At 30.2% G+C, this 25,116-nt stretch overlaps 1 protein-coding gene across 1 annotated transcript; it reads right to left on the minus strand.

Annotated features, from left to right (window-relative positions):
* Positions 1–511: 511 nt before the first annotated feature.
* On the minus strand, positions 512–24,141 carry LOC133653292 (troponin C, slow skeletal and cardiac muscles-like). The gene is made up of 6 exons (XM_062052426.1): positions 23,987–24,141; positions 17,347–17,377; positions 14,742–14,888; positions 14,563–14,677; positions 3,132–3,268; positions 512–714 (listed from the first exon to the last, which is right to left on the minus strand). Exons 1-6 carry the CDS (start codon positions 24,008–24,010, stop codon positions 683–685), a joined length of 486 nt encoding a protein of 161 aa, XP_061908410.1. The 5' UTR covers positions 24,011–24,141; the 3' UTR covers positions 512–682.
* Between the last annotated feature and the right edge of the window lie 975 nt (positions 24,142–25,116).

The raw sequence follows: 25,116 nt of genomic DNA on the forward strand, positions 1-25,116 counted from the left end.
CTCCAGAAGGTCGTATCTTTGTCCGTGTGACGTCACATGAAACAACAATTGAGCTGTTTGGCCAGTTTTTACCATAAAAAGACAGCAGTTTTGTTTTTTCCATTTACAGTAATATGCTGTAAAAAAAAAACACTGTAAATGTTACAGTAAAATTATTTCCACTCAGCTGCCTGATTTTTACAGTAAAATCTAGATTATATTTTCTAAATGTTGAGAAAAATGATGCTTCCATAATAATATTCAAATGCGTAGGAAATTGAGGTCAAACGTAACCACAAAACTAAAAAAACGAGATGGAAATTTTAGCTTAGTCGGTTTTTTAAACATACTTTTCTTTATTTTTCCTGGAAAGGCCCCGCCTCCCACCTGGGTTGAAGGTGTCACCTCTCTCACACACACACACACACACACACACACACACACACACACACACACACACACACACACACACACACACACACACACACACACACACACACACACACACACACACACACACACACACACAGATGTTTAGAAAAGGATTTTATTTCAAACTCTGCTCCTTGGTTTTGACTTTGTGTTCTGTAAATGGTGGCAGCCTGACTGAGGTGGTGCAGGGTAAACATGACTGAGGTGGTGCAGGGTAAACATGAAGGAGGTGACACAGCGAGGGGAAGAAAGTCCTTAGTCTAAATCCTTTTTATTCAACACCTTTCATGAACTCCAGGAACTCTGTTGGGGAAAACACAGGAAATCAAACTTTAGATCAACACGGTGTGTCATTCATGTAGAATATACTGTATATTAATGTTGTCATTATTAGGTCTACTACACTACTGTATATTAATGTTGTCATTATGGTGGTACTTAATGAATACTTAGGTCTACTACACTACTGTATATTAATGTTGTCATTATGGTGGTACTTAATGAATACTTAGGTCTACTACACTACTGTATATTAATGTTGTCATTATGGTGGTACTTAATGAATACTTAGGTCTACTACACTACTGTATTTAATGTTGTCATGATGGTGGTACTTAATGAATACTTAGGTCTACTACACTACTGTATATTAATGTTGTCATTATGGTGGTACTTAATGAATACTTAGTACTACTACACTACTGTATTTAATGTTGTCATGATGGTGGTACTTAATGAATACTTAGGTCTACTACACTACTGTATTTAATGTTGTCATGATGGTGGTACTTGATGAATACTTAGGTCTACTACACTACTGTATTTAATGATGTCATTATGGTGGTACTTGATGAATACTTAGGTCTACTACTTGCAGGTCTTCCCAAAAAAACTGTCAGGCAGCTACAGCTTGTTCAGAACGCTGCTGCTAGAGTTCTAACAAAGACCAAAAAATGTGAGCACATTACACCAATTCTTAAATCCTTACATTGGCTCCCTGTACATCAGAGAATAGATTTCAAAATCCTCCTGCTCACATATAAATCACTACATGGTCTAGGGCCCAAGTATATCACTGATATGCTCCCACTATATACGCCCTCTAGATCACTAAGATCTTCTGAGACCAATCTGTTAGCGGTTCCAAGAGTAAACTCAAATCAAGGGAGATCATCATTCAGTCACTATGCAACACATAGCTGGAATAAACTTCCTGAAGATGTCAGACTCTCCCCAACTCTCACTACTTTTAAAACTAGACTGAAGACTTTTATGTTCACCTTAGCTTTCAGCTAAATCTTTTAATCTTTTAACTTTTAACGTCTGCACTGTTTTTATTTTTATTGTCTGCATTTTAATTTTGCTTTTATTTTCTTTCATTTCACTTTGTTGTCTGTGAAGCACTTTGAGTCTGCCTTGTGTATGAAAAGCGCTATACAAATAAAGTTGCCTTGCCTTGCCTTGCCTACTACACTACTGTATTTAATGTTGTCATTATGGTGGTACTTAATGAATATTTAGGTCTACTACACTACTGTATTTAATGTTGTCATTATGGTGGTACTTAATGAATATTTAGGTCTACTACACTACTGTATTTAACGTTGTCATGATGGTGGTACTTAATGAATACTTAGGTCTACTACACTACTGTATTTAATGTTGTCATTATGGTGGTACTTAATGAATACTTAGGTCTACTACACTACTGTATTTAATGTTGTCATTATGGTGGTACTTAATGAATACTTAGGTCTACTACACTACTGTATTTAATGTTGTCATGATGGTGGTACTTAATGAATACTTAGGTCTACTACACTACTGTATATTAATGTTGTCATTATGGTGGTACTTAATGAATACTTAGGTCTACTACACTACTGTATTTAACGTTGTCATGATGGTGGTACTTAATGAATACTTAGGTCTACTACACTACTGTATTTAATGTTGTCATGATGGTGGTACTTAATGAATACTTAGGTCTACTACACTACTGTATTTAATGTTGTCATGATGGTGGTACTTAATGAATACTTAGGTGTACTACACTACTGTATTTAATGTTGTCATTATGGTGGTACTTAATGAATACTTAGGTCTACTACACTACTGTATTTAATGTTGTCATCATGGTGGTACTTAATGAATACTTAGGTCTACTACACTACTGTATTTAATGTTGTCATTATGGTGGTACTTAATGAATACTTAGGTCTACTACACTACTGTATTTAATGTTGTCATCATGGTGGTACTTAATGAATACTTAGGTCTACTACACTACTGTATTTAATGTTGTCATGATGGTGGTACTTAATGAATACTTAGGTCTACTACACTACTGTATTTAATGTTGTCATTATGGTGGTACTTAATGAATACTTAGGTCTACTACACTACTGTATTTAATGTTGTCATTATGGTGGTACTTAATGAATACTTAGGTCTACTACACTTCTGTATTTAATGTTGTCATATGACTTACTGATATGGAGCAATGAATCTATTAGATGGAGGAATGTAGTTAATCATAGATGTTATTAAAAAAGTACTGATTTTGAATTGAGAATGGAATCATTACCTCTTAGAATGGAATCAAATGTATCAGCTACTGCCAGGTTGAATATGTATTGTGTCGTCAATAAGGATGATTATTGTGGTCAGGAGGTAAATGTCACAACAAGCAGATTTACTGTCACAACAAGCAGATTTACCGTCATAATCTATTTTGCCGTCATTGTTTTTGTCGCCGTCCTTCATCAGCTCCTCGATGTCGTCTTCAGTGATGGTCTCCCCAGTGGAATCCAGCATGGACTTCAGCTCCTCCAGGTCTATGTAGCCATCTCCATTCCTCCACGGAACATGCAGAAAAAGCTTGTTTAAATAACATTCCTTTCATTTCAGCAACTTTTAACCACTATGCAGCGGGTCTGGGTTCCTTTTTGCCTCATCCAACACTTAAATGTGAGTGAAGAACAATTTATTCTCCACTCTTTGCCTCTGCTCAAGTCTCATTTGAACCTCAGCACAGTTTTTGTCCTGGCGTCGCTGTATAAGACACTTTTTTGAAGTTGTCGTACGATCATTTTTTAGGAATATTTACAGCGATAAAGTCAAATATATTGTGAAAAAATAGTTTTTTTAAAGGAATATTGTGAGAGAAAGGTTTTCTTTGCAAGAATTGTGTAGAAACTTTGTTCAAAGAAAAAACTATGACATTTTACATGATTAAAGACACATATTGTGGAAAAAGTCATTTATTTTGAAAAAATATGCAATAATGTGAGAAAAAGTTGTCATACAACACTTTTGAGGATTTTTTTCCCTTTTAAAGGACAAAAATGTAAATTTACAATATTAAAGTCACATATAATTCACTTAAAATATATTATGAAAAAAGATCATTTTTTATTTTGAAAAAGTTAGTAATATTGTGAGCAAAAGTTCTCATTGTAAATAATTATGACGGAATATTTTGAGACAAAATTTATAAGAATAAATTATGCCAATTTACAGGATTAAAGTCACATATATTGTGAAAAAGTATTTTGTTTTGAGAAAAATGCACTATTGCGAGAAAAGTTATTTTACAAGAATTGTATAGAAATATTTTGAGAAAGAAAACAACATTTTAAGAAAAAAACTGCCATTTTATATTATTAAAGACACATTGTGGAAAAATATGCAATGTGAGAAAAAGTTGTCATACAAGACTTGAGGATTTTTTTCTTTCTTTTACAGGACCAAAATGTCATTTTACAATATTAAAGTCACATATAATTCACTTAAAATATATTATGAAAAAAGATCATTTTTTATTTTGAAAAAGTTAGTAATATTGTGAGCAAAAGTTCTCATTGTAAATAATTATGAGGGAATATTTTGAGAAAAAATTTACAAGAATAAATTATGCCAATTTACAGGATTAAAGTCAAATATATTGTGAAAAAGTATTTTGTTTTGAGAAAAATACACTATTGCGAGAAAAAAATTATTTTACAAGAATTGTATACCAAAAGGGACAAACGGTAGAAAATTGATGGATGGATGTATAGAAATAGTTTGATAAAAAATATTTTGATTAAAAAATGTTTTTTTAAGAAAAACACTATGCCATTTTACATGATTAAAGACACATATTGTGGAAAAAGTCATTTATTTTGAAAAAATATGCAATGATGTGAGGAAAAAGTTGTCATACAAGACTTTTGACGATTTTTTTCCCTTTTAAAGGACAAAAATGTCATTTTACAATATTAAAGTCAAATATAATTCACTTAAAATATATTATGAAAAAAGATAATTTTTTATTTTGAAAAAGTTAGTAATATTGTGAGGAAAAGTTGTCATTGTAAATAATTATGAGGGAAAAATTTTAGAAAAAAATTACAAGAACAAATGATGCCAATTTACAGGATTAAAGTCAAATATATTGTGAAAAAGTATTTTGTTTTGAGAAAAATGCACTATTGCGAGAAAAGTTATTTTACAAGAATTGTATAGAAATATTTTGATTTAGAATTTTTTTTTTAAGAAAAAAACGATGCCATTTTACATGATTAAAGACACATATTGTGGAAAAAGTAATTTATTTTGAAAAAATGTGCAATGTGAGAAAAAGTTGTCATACAAGACTTTTGAGGATTTTTTTTTTCTTTTACAGGACCAAAATGTCATTTTACAATATTAAAGTCCCATATAACTCACTTAAAATATATTATGAAAAAAGATCATTTTTTATTTTGAAAAAGTTAGTAATATTGTGAGGAAAATTTCTCATTGTAAATAATTATGACGGAATATTTTGAGAAAAATTTACAAGAATAAATTATGCCAATTCACAGGATTAAAGTCAAATATATTGTGAAAAAGTATTTTGTTTTGAGAAAAATGCTATATTGCGAGAAAAGTTATTTTACAAGAATTGTATAGAAATATTTTAATTAAAAATATTTTGAGAAAAAACTTGTTTTAAAGAAAAAAACTATGCCATTTTACATGATTAAAGACACATATTGTGGAAAAAGTAATTTATTTTGAAAAAATATGCAATAATGTGAGAAAAAGTTGTCATACAAGACTTTTGAGGATTGTTTTCCCTTTTAAAGGACAAAAATTTAATTTTACAATATTAAAGTCACATATAATTCACTGAAAATATATCATGAAAAAAGATCATTTTTATTTTGAAAAAGTTAGTAATATTGTGAGCAAAAGTTCTCATTGTAAATAATTATGACGGAATATTTTGAGAAAAAATTAACAAGAATAAATTATGCCACTTTAGACTTAGACTTAAACTTAGACAATCTTTAATGATCCACAAGGGAAATTGTTCCACACAGTAGTATTTACAGGATTAAAGTCAAACATATTGTGAAAAAGTATTTTGTTTTGAGAAAAATGCACTATTGCGAGAAAAGTTATTTTACAAGAATTGAATAGAAATATTTTGAAAAAAAATATTTTGATAAAAAAATTAAAAATTAAGAAAAAAACTATGCCATTTTACATGATTAAAGACACATATTGTGGAAAAAGTCATTTATTTTGAAAAAATATGCAATGTGAGAAAAAGTTGTCATACAAGACATGAGGATTTGTTTTTTCTTTTACAGGACAAAAATGTAATTTTACAATATTAAAGTTAAATATAACTCACTTAAAATATATTATAAAAAAAGATCATTTTTTATTTTGAAAAAGTTAGTGATATTGTGAGGAAAATTTTCATTATAAATAATTATGACGGAATATTTTGAGAAAAATTTACAAGAATAAATTATGCCAATTTACAGGATTAAAGTCAAATATATTGTGAAAAAGTATTTTGTTTTGAGAAAAATGCACTATTGCGAGAAAAAAGTTATTTTACAAGAATTGTATACCAAAAGGGACAAACGGTAGAAAATTGATGGATGGATGTATAGAAATAGTTTGATAAAAAATATTGATTAAAACTTTTTTTTTTAAGAAAAACACTATGCCATTTTACATGATTAAAGACACATATTGTGGAAAAAGTAATTTATTTTGAAAAAATATGCAATAATGTGAGAAAAAGTTGTCATACAAGACTTTTGAGGATTTCTTTTTTCTTTTAAAGGACAAAAATGTAATTTTACAATATTAAAGTCAAATATAATTCACTTAAAATATATTATGAAAAAAGATAATTTTTTATTTTGAAAAAGTTAGTAATATTGTGAGGAAAAGTTGTTACTGTAAATAATTATGAGGGAAAAAATTTAGAAAAAATTTACAAGAACAAATGATGCCAATTTACAGGATTAAAGTCAAATATATTGTGAAAAAGCATTTTGTTTTGAGAAAAATGCTATATTGCGAGAAAAGTTATTTTACAAGAATTGTATAGAAATATTTTAATTAAAAATATTTTGAGAAAAAACTTGTTTTAAAGAAAAAAACTATGCCATTTTACATGATTAAAGACACATATTGTGGAAAAAGTAGTTTATTTTGAAAAAATATACAATAATGTGAGAAAAAGTTGTCATACAAGACTTTTGAGGATTGTTTTCCCTTTTAAAGGACAAAAATGTAATTTTACAATATTAAAGTCACATATAATTCACCTAAAATATATTATGAAAAAAGATCATTTTTTATTTTGAAAAAGTTAGTAATATTGTGAGGAAAAGTTCTCATTGTAAATAATTATGACGGAATATTTTGAGACAAAATTTACAAGAATAAATTATGCCAATTTACAGGATTAAAGTCAAATATATTGTGAAAAAGTATTTTAATTGTTTTGAGAAAAATGCACTATTGCGAGAAGTTATTTTACAAGAATTGTATAGAAATATTTTGATTTAAAAAAATTTTTTAAGAAAAAAACTATTCCATTTTACATGATTAAAGACACATTGTGGAAAAAGTAATTTATTTTGAAAAAATGTGCAATAATGTGAGAAAAAGTTGTCATACAAGACTTTTGAGGATTTTTTTTTTCTTTTACAGGACCAAAATGTCATTTTACAATATTAAAGTCAAATATAACTCACTTAAAATATATTATAAAAAAAGACCATTTTTTATTTTGAAAAAGTTAGTGATATTGTGAGGAAAAGTTTTCATTATAAATAATTATGACGGAATATTTAGAGAAAACATTTACAAGAATAAATGATGCCAATTTACAGGATTAAAGTGAAATATATTGTGAAAAAGTATTTTGTTTTGAGAAAAATGCACTATTGCGAGAAAATTTTTATTTTACAAGAATTGTATACCAAAAGGGACAAACGGTAGAAAATGGATGGATGGATGTAAAGAAATAGTTTGATAAAAATTATTTTGATTAAAAAAAAATGTTTTAAGAAAAACACTATGCCATTTTACATGATTAAAGACACATATTGTGGAAAAAGTAATTTATTTTGAAAAAATATGCAATAATGTGAGAAAAAGTTTGTCATACAAGACTTTTGAGGATTTCTTTTTTCTTTTAAAGGACAAAAATGTAATTTTACAATATTAAAGTCAAATATAATTCACTTAAAATATATTATGAAAAAAGATAATTTTTTATTTTGAAAAAGTTAGTAATATTGTGAGCAAAAGTTGTCATTGTAAATAATTATGAGGGAAAAATTTTAGAAAAAATTTACAAAAACAAATGATGCCAATTTACAGGATTAAAGTCAAATATATTGTGAAAAAGTATTTTGTTTTGAGAAAAATGCACTATTGCGAGAAAAGTTATTATACAAGAATTGTATAGAAATATTTTGATTTAGAATTTTTTTTTAAGAAAAACACTATGCCATTTTACATGATTAAAGACACATATTGTGGAAAAAGTCATTTATTTTGAAAAAATGTGCAATAATGTGAGAAAAAGTTGTCATACAAGACTTGAGGATTTTTTTTTTCTTTTACAGGACCAAAATGTCCTTTTACAATATTAAAGTCACATATAATTCACTTAAAATATATCATGAAAAAAGATCATTTTTATTTTGAAAAAGTTAGTAATATTGTGAGCAAAAGTTCTCATTGTAAATAATTATGACGGAATATTTTGAGAAAAAATGTACAAGAATAAATTATGCCAATTTACAGGATTAAAGTCAAATATATTGTGAAAAAGCATTTTTTTTGAGAAAAATGCACTATTGCGAGAAAAGTTATTTTACAAGAATTGTATAGAAATATTTTGAGAAAGAAAACTAAATTTTAAGAAAAAAACTGCCATTTTACGTGATTAAAGACACATTGTGGAAAAATATGCAATGTGAGAAAAAGTTGTCATACAATTTTTTTTTTCTTTTACAGGACAAAAATGTAATTTTACAATATTAAAGTTAAATATAACTCACTTAAAATATATTATAAAAAAAGATAATTTTTTATTTTGAAAAAGTTAGTGATATTGTGAGGAAAAGTTTTCATTATAAATAATTATGACGGAATATTTTGAGAAAAATTTACAAGAATAAATTATGCCAATTTACAGGATTAAAGTCAAATATATTGTGAAAAAGTATTTTGTTTAGAGAAAAATGCTATATTGCGAGAAAAGTTATTTTACAAAAATTGTATAGAAATATTTTGAGAAAAAACATTTTGATAAAAAAATTTAAAATTAAGAAAAAAACTATGCCATTTTACATGATTAAAGACACATATTGTGGAAAAAGTAATTTATTTTGAAAAAATATGCAATGTGAGAAAAAGTTGTCATACAAGACTTTTGAGGAATTGTTTTTTCTTTTACAGGACAAAAATTTAATTTTACAATATTAAAGTTAAATATAACTCACTTAAAATATATTATAAAAAAAGATAATTTTTTATTTTGAAAAAGTTAGTAATATTGTGAGGAAAAGTTTTCATTATAAATAATTATGACGGAATATTTAGAGAAAAAATTTACAAGAATAAATTATGCCAATTTACAGGATTAAAGTCAAATATATTGTGAAATAGTATTTTGTTTTAAGAAAAATGCACTATTGCGAGAAAAGTTATTTTACAAGAATTGTATAGAAACATTTTGAGAAAAAATATTTTGATAAAAAAATTAAAAATTTAAAAAAAAACTATGCCATTTTACATGATTAAAGACACATATTGTGGAAAAAGTAATTTATTTTGAAAAAATATGCAATGTGAGAAAAAGTTGTCATACAAGACTTGAGGAATTGTTTTTTCTTTTACAGGACAAAAGTGTAATTTTACAATATTAAAGTCACATATAACTCACTTAAAATATATTACAAAAAAATATAATTTTTTATTTTGAAAAAGTTAGTAATATTGTGAGGAAAAGTTTTCATTATAAATAATTATGATGGAATATTTTGAGAAAACATTTACAAGAATAAATTATGCCAATTTACAGGATTAAAGTCAAATATATTGTGAAAAAGCATTTTGTTTTGAGAAAAATGCACTATTGCGAGAAAAAAGTTATTTTACAAGAATTGTATACCAAAAGGGACAAGCGGTAGAAAATGGATGGATGGATGTATAGAAATATTTTGATAAAAAATATTTTGATTGAAAACATTTTTTTAAGAAAAACACTATGCCATTTTACATGATTAAAGACACATATTGTGGAAAAAGTAATTTATTTTGAAAAAATATGCAATAATGTGAGAAAAAGTTGTCATACAAGACTTTTGAGGATTTCTTTTTTCTTTTAAAGGACAAAAAGGTAATTTTACAATATTAAAGTCAAATATAATTCACTTAAAATATATTATGAAAAAAGATCATTTTTTATTTTGAAAAAGTTAGTAATATTGTGAGGAAAAGTTGTCATTGTAAATAATTATGAGGGAAAAATTTTAGAAAAAATTTACAAGAACAAATTATGCCAATTTACATGATTAAGGTCAAATATATTGTGAAAAAGTATTTTGTTTTGATAAAAATGCACTATTGCGAGAAAAGTTATTTTACAAGAATTGTATAGAAATATTTTGAGAAAAAATATATTGATAAAAAAATTAAAAATTAAGAAAAAAACTATGCCATTTTACATGATTAAAGACACATATTGTGGAAAAAGTAATTTATTTTGAAAAAATATGCAATGTGAGAAAAAGTTGTCATACAAGACTTGAGGAATTGTTTTTTCTTTTACAGGACAAAAATGTAATTTTACAATATTAAAGTTAAATATAACTAACTTAAAATATATTATAAAAAAAGATAATTTTTTATTTTGAAAAAGTTAGTAATATTGTGAGGAAAAGTTTTCATTATAAAAAATGACGGAATATTTAGAGAAAAAATTTACAAGAATAAATGATGCCAATTTACAGGATTAAAGTCAAATATATTGTGAAAAAGTATTTTGTTTTGAGAAAAATGCACTTTTGCGAGAAAAGTTATTTTACAAGAATTGTATAGAAATATTTTGATTTAGAATTTTTTTTTAAAGAAAAACACTATGCCATTTTACATGATTTAAGACACATATTGTGGAAAAAGTAATTTATTTTGAAAAAATGTGCAATAATGTGAGAAAAAGTTGTCATACAAGACTTGAGGATTTTTTTTTCTTTTACAGGACCAAAATGTCCTTTTACAATATTAAAGTCACATATAATTCACTTAAAATATATTATGAAAAAATATCATTTTTTATTTTGAAAAAGTTAGTAATATTGTGAGGAAAAGTTTTCATTATAAATAATTATGACGGAATATTTTGAGAAAAAATTTACAAGAATAAATTACGCCAATTTACAGGATTAAAGTCAAATATATTGTGAAAAAGTATTTTGTTTTGAGAAAAATGCACTATTGCGAGAAAAGTTATTTTACAAGAATTGTATAGAAATATTTTGAGAAAAAAAACAACATTTTAAGAAACAAACTGCCATTTTACATGATTAAAGACACATTGTGGAAAAAGTTATTTATTTTGAAAAAATATGCAATGTGAGAAAAAGTTGTCATACAAGACTTGAGGATTTTTTTTTTCTTTTACAGGACCAAAATGTCATTTTACAATATTAAAGTCAAATATAACTCACTTAAAATATATTATGAAAAAAGATCATTTTTTATTTTGAAAAAGTTAGTAATATTGTGAGGAAAAGTTGTCATTGTAAATAATTATGACGGAATATTTAGAGAAAAAAATTTACAAGAATGAATTATGCCAATTTACAGGATTAAAGTCAAATATATTGTGAAAAAGTATTTTGTTTTAAGAAAAATGCACTATTGCGAGAAAAGTTATTTTACAAGAATTGTATAGAAATATTTTGAGAAAGAAAACAAAATTTTAAGAAACAAACTGCCATTTTACATGATTAAAGACACATTGTGGAAAAAGTTATTTATTTTGAAAAAATATGCAATGTGAGAAAAAGTTGTCATACAAGACTTGAGGATTTTTTTTTTCTTTTACAGGACAAATGTAATTTTACAATATTAAAGTCAAATATAACTCACTTAAAATATATTATGAAAAAAGATAATTTTTTATTTTGAAAAAGTTAGTAATATTGTGAGGAAAAGTTCTCATTGTAAATAATTATGACAGAAAATTTTGAATAAATAATGCCAATTTACAGGATTAAAGTCAAATATATTGTGAAAAAGTATTTTAATTGCACTATTGCAAGGAAAAAGTTATTTCACAAGAGTTGTATAGAAATATTTTGATAAAAAATATTTTTTAAGAAAAAAACTATGCCATTTTACATGATTAAAGTCACTATTGTGGAAAAATTCATATTTGATTAGAAAAAAAATGCAATATTGTGAGAAAAAGTTGTCATAAAAAACCAAATATTTTACAAGACAATAATGTTCTCATTTTACAATATTAAAGTCAAATATAATTCACTTCAAATATATTATGAAAAAAGTTAATTTTTTATTTTGAAAAAAGTTAGTAATATTGTGAGAAAAAGTTCTCATTGTAAATAATTATGAAGGAACATTTTGAGGAAACAAGTTAAACATTTAAAACAAGAAATTATGCCATTTTTAAATATATTGTGAAAAGGTATCTTGCACTTATGTGGGAAAAAAAACTTTTTTATAAGACTTGTGTAGAAATATATATTTTTTTATATATTTTGAGAAAAAACTTTTTTTTTAAACTATGCCATTTCACATGATTAAAGTTTGTTTTTAAAAAATATGCAATGTTGTGAGAAAAAGTTGTCATACAAGACTTAGTAAATTTCTGAGAAAAAAAATTGTTACTTTACAAAACAAAAATTATGTAATTTTACAATATTAAAGTAAAATATATTTTGAAAAAAGTTATTTTTCATTTTGACAAAAAGTTTGTAATATTTTGACAAAAAAGTAAAAACAATTACAAGAAATATGCCATTTCACAGGACTTAAGTCAAATATATTGTGCAAGTCTTTTCTTTTCTTTGAAAAAATTGCATATTGTGAGAAAAAGGTTATCTTACAAGAATTGTGTAGAAATATTTTAAGAACAAATACTTTAAGGAAAAAGTCAATATATATTTGAGAAAAAAAGTTGTTGTGCGATAATTTCGGAATATTTACAGGATTAAAGTCAATATATTGTGGAAAAAATATTTTAAAGTATTTTTAAAACGCAATATTGTGACATAAGTTAATTATACAAAAATTGTGTGAAATAATTTAATAAAAATGTTTTTGACAAAAAAAAAAAGCCATTTTACAGGATTAAGTCACATGTACTACGAAAAAAGTCATGTTTGAAAAAATTTGCAATACTTTGAGAAAAAGTTGTCATACAAGACTTAGTAATTTTCTGTGAAAATGTTTCATTTATTTTACAGGACAATAATTATGTCATTTTACAATATTAAAGTCAAATATATTAAGAAAATATAATATAGGTCTATATATACATATAATATTGTGAAAAAAAGTTTATGTTGCAATATTTTGAGAAATAAGTTTTAAAAATATACCCAAAAAAGCAATTTCATAGGATTAAAGTCAAATATATTGTGATTTTATTTTTTTTAATGCAATATTGTGAGAAAAAAGTTCTTACAAGAATTGTGTAGAACTATTTTAAAGAAAAAGGTATGCTGTTTTACATGACTAAAGTCAATATATTCAAGATTTTTTTTTTTAAAGAACACAGTTGTATTCTTAAAAGAAAAAGTTTTCGTACAATAATTGTATTTTGAGAATTGATTTTACTAAACAAAATATGTAGTTTTACTAAATTAAAGTCAAATACATTATGACAAATTTTTTTTTTTTTAAATGATATATTGAGAAAAAGTTATTTTACAAGAATTGTTTAGAAATTTTAATAAAAAATATTTTGAGAAAAACTTTAAATATACCAAAAAAATGCTACTTTATGGGATTAAGTCAAATATAGTGGATGCCATTTTACATGATTAAAGTCACATATATTGTGGAAAAAGTCATATTTTGAAAAAAAATATGCAATAGTGAGAAAAAGTTGTCATACAAGACTAGTAATTTTCAGTGAAAAAAACATTTTACAGGAAAAAAAAACGTCATTTTACAATATTAAAGTCAAATATATTATGACAAAAAAAATTGAAAAATTTTTAATATTATGACAAAAAAAATTGAAAAATGTTTAATATTGTGAAAAAAGTTTAACAATTATGTCGGAATATTGTAGCTGAGATAGGCTCCAGCGCGCCCCGCGACCCCGAAGGGAATAAGCGGTAGAAATGGATGGATGAATGGATTTTGAGAAATAAGTTAAATATACCAAAAATATAGTGGAAGTTTTTTGGTTTTTTTTTTAGAAAAATGCAATATTGTGAGAAAAAAAAGTTCTTCCAAGAATTGTGAAAAAATATCTTACCAAATATTTAAGAAAAAATTATGCCGTTTTAAATGACTAAAACCAATATATATTACACTTTTTTTTAAGCAAACAAAGTTGCATTATTCAAATAAAGTTTTTAGTTTTTATACAATAATTGCTTGGAGTATTTTGAGAATTTCCAAGAAAAAATTATGCAGTTTTACAAGATTAAAGTCAAAGATATTATCAAAATGTCTTTCTCTGAATTGCAAGGGGAGGAGGAAAACCTAGTGTTAATGCAGTCACATGCAGGATTCTCACAGGAATGAGACAAAGACTGACGCAGACCCACTGCGGGTGAACTCTGCTGAGCCAAATGAAGTGTGAAATCAAAGTACTTGTCAAACATGCGGAAAAGTTCGGCCAGCTCCTCTTCTGCCTTCCCTTTGCTCTCCTCCTTCATACAGCGCACCATCATCAACAGGAACTCGTCAAAGTCCACCGTCCCGCTGCCTGGGAACACCATACGCAAGAAGGTCCACCCACGGCTGATACTACGTAATGTTTGCCAACATACCATCTTCGTCCACCTCATCGATCATCTCCTGCAGCTCTTCAGGGGTGGGGTTTTGCCCCAGCATCCTCATCACCTTCCCCAACTCCTTGGTGCTGATGCAGCCGTCCTCCGCGTCTTGGATGAAGACGTCGAAGGCCGCTTTGAATTCTGACAAGTGACATTTTCAACGATACTCATTTTATTTTCAGCATCTCTTGGCTGCACTGCTTTCTGTGTTACATTTGTTGTTGTCCAATCAGATTTCAGCTTTCTGTGCGTTGCCATGCCAACGTCATCTGCCCAGGGCCTTCAGAATCAGGAGTGTAGGCTTAATATTCACGACAAATTTGTGCTTTGTTTTAAAGATGAGCTATTTGGATTTACACTGTATGAAAAAAATGTTTACCTTTGCAACCTCATTATACTGTTGGCTAAGTTTTATATTCATACATGTAAGTTTCTCAATACCCGACCTGTTTTGTGTGCCTTTAAAAAAAGAATTAGAACTCTACGTTAAAACACTCTCTACCTCTAACAACCAAAAAGCTGTGAAAACGATGATGCCCTGTTCCAAATTTAAATTATTTACTGAACTTGTGTGAGCCTATGGCTTTGCACTTTGTTTTATATATATATATATATTGCATTCTATTTTAGTTACTTACCATACCATATCATACCAACTTTAATTATAAAGCCCTTTAAAAACAAGCACAGTTGAAGAACAAAGGGCTGTACACCACAAAGAAATAGAGGCACAGGACAGACTAAAAAATAACATTTAAAACAGAAGTAAAATACACATTGAAAAAGCAAATACAAATTACCCTAAGAACAATTTGTTGGATAAAAAGCAGTTAAAAAGTTAAAAACAGTTTAATATTTTATTGAGTTTACAACCCCCTGGCGCTGTTTTGTACTGTTTTTGTACTTATTTTGATTATTATTTCTCAATTTTTTGTATATGTTGCAATTTATAAAATAAAATAAAAAAAATTTTTTTCAAAAAGAGTGTAGGCTTAATGTTATTTCAACTATATGAAAGTAGCAGTATAATGGAAAAACACGTAGCCTCTATATTCAAGCTATTGTCACATATATCTGATTTATGACACCAACAGACTTACCATTTAGATATGATCAAACTAGTGTAAATATGATATTTAGATATGATCAAAATAGTGTAAATGTGATATTTAGATATGATCAAACTAGTGTAAATGTGATATTTAGATATGATCAAACTAGTGTAAATGTAATATTTAGACATGATCAAACTAGTGTAAATGTGATATTTAGACATGATCAAAATAGTGTAAATGTGATATTTAGATATGATCAAACTAGTGTAAATGTGATATTTAGATATGATCAAACTAGTGTAAATGTGACACTCAGGTCACATGACGGCGATTAGTGGCGTTGTAAGCCTAATATTTTGATCTCTCACCAACTTCGACGGCATTGTGTTAAAGTTGAGTTGTTTAGAAGATAGTTTTGTTGTCTTCCTTGCCAAAGTAGCAGAAGGCAGCAACAGCAGCAGCAGGACACTTGACGCCACTTTATTTCTTTCACACACACGCCGGCCATCTTTTCTTGTCTCCCGCTCTTTTTTCCTCTTTCCCCCGTCCGTTCCCTATTCGGTCCGACGGAAACAATAGATGGGAACGAAATACGGGACCGTATAAAATAAAATACAATACAACAAATGTGTTACTTGACAATAACTAACGTGACTCAACATGTAAATAAGAATTCCTGCCTAACAAATGCATTCCCATACATATGTAACGGGTATAAGAAATAATTTGATTGTTTGAGGGAAATCCCTGCTAAAATATGTGTATTGTTTTGTTATGCAACGAGAGGTCCAATGGCGCCATCTGCTGGTAGTCTATAAATATGACCGAAAACCGGAAGCTGTTAGCAGACTTAAATCTCAAGATCGACTTCAAATCTAACCGATTATAAGTTTTTATTATTTTTTTGAGCAATGACAGTTGAAAAAAATCACACTGAATGAGATTCAAAAGGCCTCCAAACATAAAAGGCATATATTAATATATATTATTTTCACTTTTAACACTTAATCACTAGATCAACTTTAGATCTATCAGTCAATTATGTATATTTTTCAAACAATGTTAGGTTTGAAGTGAAAAACTGACTGCAAAACATCTTTGTATTTTTGTTGTCAATATTGCAACTCTTTCTTCTTACCTGTTTGCTCTTTTTTTCCACTTTTTATGTTGTTTTTTTTGGTAAAAATATTTTCAAAAAGTGCCACAAATTGGCCGTCCCTGATAATATGATGATTATCATTATGAATATATAATGTGAAGTAATTAGAGCCTTAAATAGGTCAATAATTCATAACAACAATGCTTTTGGTTCATTATTATTTTTTGCGCAATGACAGTTTTAAAGTAAAAAACTGTCAACATGGCAACTTTGTGTTATTAGTGTCAATATTGCATCATTTTCTCCTTACATTACACCTGTTTGCTGTGTTATTTCCACTTTTTAATGGGGGTTTTTTGTAATAATGTTTTTAAAAGGAGCCGTGAGTCACACTTTGGTCACCCCTGGTGTGGATGTTGTGTAGTCAAATCCAAAAGTTACTTACCATTCTTTTGCTCCTCAGTCAAGTTTTCAACCTGAGGGGACAAACATCAGCAGCACTCAAATACTCATCATCACTTGCTATTCTGGTGCTTGGCCACAGATTGTTGTGGGGTTATGAACGTGTGTGTATGTGTGTGTGTGTGTTCTTGTATTTATAACTTTCTTGAGACATGAAGAAGGAAAAGTATCTTCCATATGAGGAGGTGTGAACAAGTGATGACATAAATCAATAACATTGCATCTAATAGACAATGTCTCATTTGCACCCCTGCTGGTGACATCTATCAAAATGAGGCCCTCTGGTCAACATATGAAATAACAAGTGTGTAAAAAATTTGAAGTGCTCCCCCTCTGGCCAAAATATGTAATAACAAGTGTGTGTAAGAAATTGAAATGCGCCCCCTTTGGCCAAAATCAAAACAAAACAAAAAAGTATGTATATAGAGACATACTGTAATAACTTGAAGTAAATAATGAAGATTTAAAACCAATTACAAACAAAAAATTTCAGTCTTTTTCCTCACAATGTGTCAACTTTTTCTTCTAAACTTGGGAACAATTTCTTATATTCTTTCTGTTTCTGTAATATTGCAATATTTTATCGTCAAATTATTACTTTTTAGTGCAAAATGGTGACTTTTGTCATATAAAATTCTGACTTGTATCCCAATATTGCCAATTTTATTGTTGTTCTTGTAAAATAGTGACATTTTTTGAATAAAATTATGACTTTTGTCATCATTTTGCCAAGTAAATTATAATATTGCCAGCGTTTTAAAGTTTTCTTATAAAATTGTGACTTTTGTCGAGTAAAATGACGACTATTTTCATAAAATTGCCAACATTTTAAGCTTTTCTTGTAAAATAGCGACTGTTATTGAGTAAAATTCCAACTTTTATCATAATATTGCACAAATGTTCAGTTTTTCTTGTAAAATTTTGACTTGCGTTGAGTAAAGTTACGACTTTTATTATAATACTGCCAACATTCTAAGTTTTTCTTGTGAAATTGTGACCTTTTTCTTGTGAAATTCCAACTAATTTTTTCCAACAAGTTTTTTTATATTTGCATAGTATGTATATATTATTAATGTTGTAAATACACTTCTTTATAAATCTTAGAGGGAGGCATTTTTGGCAGGTCTCAAGAAGGTCAAAATATACAAGAATGTGTGTGTGTGTGTGTGTGTGTGTGTGTGTGTGTGTGTGTGTGTGTGTGTGTGTGTGTGTGTGTGTGTGTGTGTGTGTGTGTTCTTGTATTTCTAGCTTTCTTGAGACATGAAGAAGGAAAAGTATCTTCCATATGAGGAGGTGTGAACAAGTGATGACATAAATCAATAACATTGCATCTAATAGACAATGTCTCATTAGCACCCATGCTGGTCAAAATGAGGGTGGTCCCAAAAAGGAGGGATTTTTCACATTGACTGTGTGTCGCTTTTAAAAGTGCTCCCCCTCCGGTCAACATATGAAATAACAAGTGTGTGTAAGAAATTGAAATGCGCCCCCTTTGGCCAAAATGTTTAAAAATAGATCAAATAAGTATGTATATAGAGACATACTGTAATGACTTGAAGTAAATAATGAAGATTAAAAACCAATTACAAACAAAAAATGAACTAAAAGCAGTCTTTTTCCTCACAATGTGTCAACTTTTTTCTTATAAAATTGGGAATAATTTCTCATATACTTTTTGTTTCTGTAATATTGCAAAATTTTATAGTAAAATTATGACTTTTTTATGTAAAATCATTACTTTTTCATGCAAAATTTTGACATTTGTCATGTAAAATTCTGACTTGTATCACAATATTGCCAATTTTATTGTTGTTCTTGTAAAATAGTGACATTTTTTGAGTAAAATTATGACTCTTGTCATAAGTAAAGTAAAATTCCGATCATTTTCATAAAATTGCCAACATTTTGAGCTGTTCTTGTAAAATAGCGACTGTTATTGAGTAAAATTCCAACTTTTATCATAACATTTCACACATGTTCAGGTTTTACTTGTGAAATATTGACTTGCGTTGAGTAAAATGATGACTTTTATTATAATACTGCCAACATTCTAAGTTTTTCTTGTGAAATTGTGACCTTTTTCCTGTGAAATTTCAACTCATTTTTTCCAACAAACTTTTTTATATTTGCATAGTATGTATATATTATTAATGTTGTAAATACACATCTTTATATATCTAGAAAGGCTGGTCCTAAAGAGGGAGGCATTATTCGGAGGTCTCAAGAAGGTCAAAAATACAAGGATGCGTGTGTGCGTGTGTGTGTGTGTGTGTGTGTGTGTGTGTGTGTGTGTGTGTGCGTGTGTGTGTGTGTGTGTGTGTGTGTGTGTGTGTGTGTGTGTGTGTGTGTGTGTGTGTGTGTGTGTGTGTGTGTGTGTGTTAGGAGCACCATCAGCTGTTCCTTTTATGTCCAGCTGTTTTTGTCTATTGTTACTCGGGGAGGTTCCATGCGTGTCCACGTCGGATGTTTGTGTGCAGATAAAAAGTCATGTTGATATATTAAAGATCTCAATTGTGTAGTAATATTTGCAGTATTATTTGCAGGAAATTACTTTGATACAGTGGAACCTGGATTTAGTTGTCAACTCTTCCGTTGACAAACATTTAATGAGCAAATATGTCTCTGTGGACGTTCATTTTGTGTCCCGCTGGCAGCCATTTTGTGCTTGCTCCTTTTTAAGAGGTTGAGGAAGCCGACTTCGTACCGCAGCGAGTTTTTAATTGGCTATGAGACCGGACTTTTCTGGAAAATAATATGCCAAAGCGGACTTACCGTAAATTCCGGACTATAAATCGCTACTTTTTTCCTTACGCTTTGAACCCTGCGGCTCATAAGACGGTGTGGCTAAACACACTGAATGGGTGGGTTATTGTTCGTGCTGTTGCGCCATCTTTTGGGTGAGTTTGCTCACTGCAGTTGCTGCGTTGCCGTGCTGTTTAGACTGAGCGTTGAACTTACCGGAAGTACAGTTGCCGTTCAGTCTTCTAGCCGTCCACAGCGTTTCTACTCGTATGGATTCTCCATTCATCACTTGTAAGTTTTACAATATAACTACAACAATTCTTACTTACTAAACCGTCCCGTGTGTGATGTCTGTAGGAGTGTTTTTATACATATTTGTATGCGCTATTTTAATGTAATGAAGCTAGCCTAGCATCACTAGCATTAACTAATATGCTAACACATTTACGAGTGTTAGTATTATTAGCTTACAATGACATTCTTTTTTCATCGTTTCAGTTTCATAAATTCACCAAAACGTCACCGTGGAGTTATTGAGTCTGTTTAGCTGATTAGAGAGCTAGCTTGCGCAGCTAGTGGGTCCATGACGATGACTTCTGTTTTGTTTGGTCAGCCATTTTACTGCCGTGTTAGAGACACCGTTTGGAAACATTTAAGGTATATAAATAAACATTTGTAAAATATTCATGTGTAAATAACTAATTTCACAACATACATATCTGCGGAATATAGTCCGGTGCGGCTAATATATGGATTAATATTTTTTTCTTTGAAAATTTTGTGGCCGTGGCTTATATATCCTATTGTCTGGAAAAATGGTATATCACAACAGAGGAGAAGACCGCCTCTCGCTCAGCTGCGCTTCTTTCAAACGCACATTCCTTCTCTCCCTCTGTCTGCTCATTTCTAGGAGCACCAAGTTTTTAATTGTGATAAGAACTTACTTTTTTAAAAAAATCAGTTTGTTAAAATTAAGAATTTTTGTGATTTCTGATCGTTTGTGAGCGCACCAAAGAGACTTCTGTGTGTGTGCGTGCGTGTACAGCACACTTAACCTTTTCTTCTTTTTTTTTTAAAGCTTTTTGTGAAGTTAAGGATTTTTGTGATTTCTGATCGTTTGTGAGCGCACCAAAGGGACTTCCATGTGTGCGTGCGTATACAGCACAGTTCAGCTTTTTTTTTTTTTTTTTAAAGCTGTTTGTTAAAGTTAAGGATTTTTGTGATTTCTGATCGTTTGTGAGCACACCAAAGGGACTTCTGTGTGTGTGGGCGTGTGCAGCACAGTTCAGCTTTTTTTTTTTAAAGTGTTTTGTTAAAGTTAAGGATTTTTGTGATTTCTGATCGTTTGTGAGCATACCAAAGGGACTTCTGTGTATGCGCGCGCGTACAAAGCACAGTTCAGCTTTTTCTTTATTTTTAAGCTGTTTGTTAAAGTTAAGGATTTTTGTGATGTCTGATCGTTTGTGAGCGCACCAAAGGGACTTCCGTGTGCGCGCGCGTGTACAACACAGTTCAGCTTTTTTCTTTTTTTTTTAAGTTTTTGTTAAAGTTAAGGATTTTTGTGATTTCGGATCGTTTGTGAGCATACCAAAGGGACTTTTGTGTATGTGCGCGCGTATAAAGCACAGTTCAGCTTTTTTTTTTTTTTTTTAAGTGTTTGTTAAAGTTAAGGATTTTTCTGATTTCTGATTGTTTGTGAGTGCACCAAAGGGACTTCTGTGTGTGTGTGTGTGTGTGTGTGTGCGTGCGTGCGTGTACAGCACAGTTAACCTTTTTTTTTTTTTTTTTTAAAGCTTTTTGTTAAAGTTAAGGATTTTTGTGATTTCTGATCGTTTGTGAGCGCACCAAAGGGACTTCCGTGTGCGCGCGCGCGTGTACAACACAGTTCAGCTTTTTAATGTTTTTTTAAAAAGCTTTTTGTTAAAGTCAAGGATTTTCGTGATTTCTGATTGTTTGTGAGCGCACCAAAGAGACTTCAGTGTGTGCGTGCGTGTACAGCACAGTTCAGCTTATTTTTATTTTTTTTAAGTGTTTGTTAAAGTTAAGGATTTGTGTGATTTCTGATCGTTTGTGAGCATATCAAAGGGACTTTTGTGTGTGTGCGCGCGTATAAAGCACAGTTCATCTTATTTTTATTTTTTTTAAGTGTTTGTTAAAGTTAAGGATTTTTGTGATTTCTGATTGTTTGTGAGTGCACCAAAGGGACTTCTGTGTGTGCGTGCGTGTACAGCACAGTTAACCTTTTTTTTTTTTAAAGCTTTTTGTTAAAGTTAAGGATTTTTGTGATTTCTGATCGTTTTTGAGCACACCAAAGGGACTTCTGTGTGTGTGCGTGCGTGTACAACACAGTTCACCTTCTTTCTTTTTTTTTCAAAGCTTTTTATTCAAGTTAAGGATTTGTGTGATTTCTGATTGTTTGTGAGCGCACCAAAGAGACTTCAGTTTGTGTGTGCGTGTACAGCACAGTTGAGCTTATTTTTATTTTTTTTAAGTGTTTGTTAAAGTTAAGGATTTTTGTGATTTCTGATTGTTTGTGAGTGCACCAAAGGGACTTCTGTGTGTGTGTGTGTGTGTGTGTGTGTGTGTGTGTGTGTGTGTGTGTGTGTGTGTGTGTGTGTGTGTGTGTGTGTGTGTGTGTGTGTGTGTGTGTGTGTGTGTGTGTGTGTGTGTGTGCGTGCGTGCGTGCGTGCGTGTACAGCACAGTTAACCTTTTTTTTTTTTTTAAAAGCTTTTTGTTAAAGTTAAGGATTTTTGTGATTTCTGATCGTTTGTGAGCGCACCAAAGGGACTTCCATGTGTGCGTGCGTGTACAGCACAGTTCAGCTTTTTTTTTTTTTTTAAAGCTGTTTGTTAAAGTTAAGGATTTTTGTGATTTCTGATTGTTTGTGAGTGCACCAAAGGGACTTCTGTGCGTGCGTGCGTGCGTGTACAGCACAGTTAACCTTTTTTTTTTTTTTTTAAAAGCTTTTTGTTAAAGTTAAGGATTTTTGTGATTTCTGATCGTTTGTGAGCGCACCAAAGGGACTTCCATGTGTGCGTGCGTGTACAGCACAGTTCAGCTTTTTTTTTTTTTTTAAAGCTGTTTGTTAAAGTTAAGGATTTTTGTGATTTCTGATCGTTTGTGAGCACACCAAAGGGACTTCTGTGTGTGTGGGCATGTATAGCACAGTTCAGCTTTTTTTTTTAAAGTGTTTTGTTAAAGTAAGGATTTTTGTGATTTCTGATCGTTTGTGAGCATACCAAAGGGACTTCCGTGTGTGCGCGCGCGTGTACAGCACGTTTGATAAAGTTAAGGATTTTTGTGATTTCTGATTGTTTGTGAGTGCACCAAAGGGACTTCAGTGTTGTTGCTTTGGCTTGTTAATAAAGAGAGATTTATCTCAACATAGTGCGATTATTAGTGCACAATATGTATTATTTATTACTATTTTTTTTGGTTTTTCATTCATGAATGTAAAAACCTGCACGGCAACCATACCATTTCCCCATCGTGGGACGATTAAAAGTCTATCAATTGAGCGATCGATCGATCTCATTCATCACCTCCTGGTTTTTGTTTGTTTGATGTACAGAACTGTATATTGTGTTCAATAATCCTTCACTAAAATATGGACCTGTGTCTCGACTGGAAGCCATTATTCATGTTTACATTGTTTCGAATGGACACGTTTGCTTCAATATACAAACTTTTCGAATTATGAACCATTTAAGTTTGTAAATGGAGGTTCCACTGTCTCTCGGAGCTATTTCAACCTAGGGCTCGTGTGACTTGACCGTGAACAGGTCTAACGGTCACAATGCCCCCCCCCCCACCCCACCCCACATCAAACATGTCCGCCATCCCATCTTCCATACCCGACAAGCTCCACGTGTGTACTTACGGCTGCTTTGTACACGTCGTCCATCGCTGCTGGTCCTCGCCGTTGCCTCGCGTCAAATGACTTCAGCCTTCGGTGTACGGACACGGTGGCCTTAAACAAAAAAAAAAAAGGAGACGGGGGGGCAGGAGCTGATTGACAGAAACAGGGAGTTAAAAAAAAAGGTGGCTATAAATAGGAAACAAAAGAAGCGCTGGGTGGCTTTAGGGACTGTCTTTGTGATATTTACTAGCTGCGCCTGCAAGGTCCAGGAGAGAAAATGATATTGTACCGAGGTGCAGTCCAACTAGATTCCAACTTCATGACTGTTGCACTATTTCAATGATCATTGCAATAGAAATTCCAACCCGCCATTCAGAGGACGATATCTACAAAAGGTCAAGGTGAAATAGCTTTGTGAGTCCAGTAGGCTCCGCTCCCATTTTATCTCTCCCTTTTTTTACCGCTGAGTAGGGTTGCAAAATTCCGGGAATATTCCAAGTTGGAAACTTTCCATGTGAATTAACGGGAATAAACATTGAATGCAACATGCTAGATCTTGCAGCATGATTATTAGCTGAAACAACCTGATTTCATGCAAATTCAGTAGAATTTCAACCCTGCACTGTGCATTCCTCCATCACATGCACAGATAATTCCCAGCATGCAACACACTACAGCAGGGCTATTGAGGCCACACTAGTATTTGACTTCATCCAGTCAGGTAAGTGTTGATGATATTACTGGGGTAAATATAGCCCGGATGCTAATTTTCTCTAGGTTAAATCCCATTAATTTATGCTAACAACGTTAGCGATCCATATTTACGTTTTTTGTGATGTGTAAAGTTCAACTAAATGAAAAGGTGTAGTTTCCTCTGCCTTCTGTTCTGCTAGCCATTCTGTTGTCATACAAGAATGTAGCTTATAGTTTGATTTAGCATGTTCATTTATTCATCTAGCCTATTTCTATTCATTTGCCCGTCAGTCAAATATTGTTAAAGACTACTCCAATTGTTTAGCCAGGGCCGGCCCGTGGCATAGGCCGTATAGGCAAATGCTAAGGGCGCCGTTCATCAGGAGGGCGCCACGCCAGTGCCACAAATGTTGGAGGAAAAAGAAAAAAAAAAGTTGGTACTATTATTTCTAAATACA

The sequence above is a fragment of the Entelurus aequoreus genome, linkage group LG07 (genome assembly GCF_033978785.1).
Source record: "Entelurus aequoreus isolate RoL-2023_Sb linkage group LG07, RoL_Eaeq_v1.1, whole genome shotgun sequence".
NCBI classification, from domain to species: domain Eukaryota; kingdom Metazoa; phylum Chordata; class Actinopteri; order Syngnathiformes; family Syngnathidae; genus Entelurus; species Entelurus aequoreus.

Coding starts and splice junctions, on each gene's coding strand:
- LOC133653292 (XM_062052426.1), bottom strand. CDS start 24,010: ATGGACGACGTGTACAAAGCAGCC. Junction 14,678..14,741: donor CGATGAGGTGGACGAAGATG/GTATGTTGGCAA, acceptor TGGTGTTCCCAG/GCAGCGGGACGGTGGACTTT. Junction 3,269..14,562: donor CTTTTCCGCATGTTTGACAA/GTACTTTGATTT, acceptor TGTTCCGTGGAG/GAATGGAGATGGCTACATAG.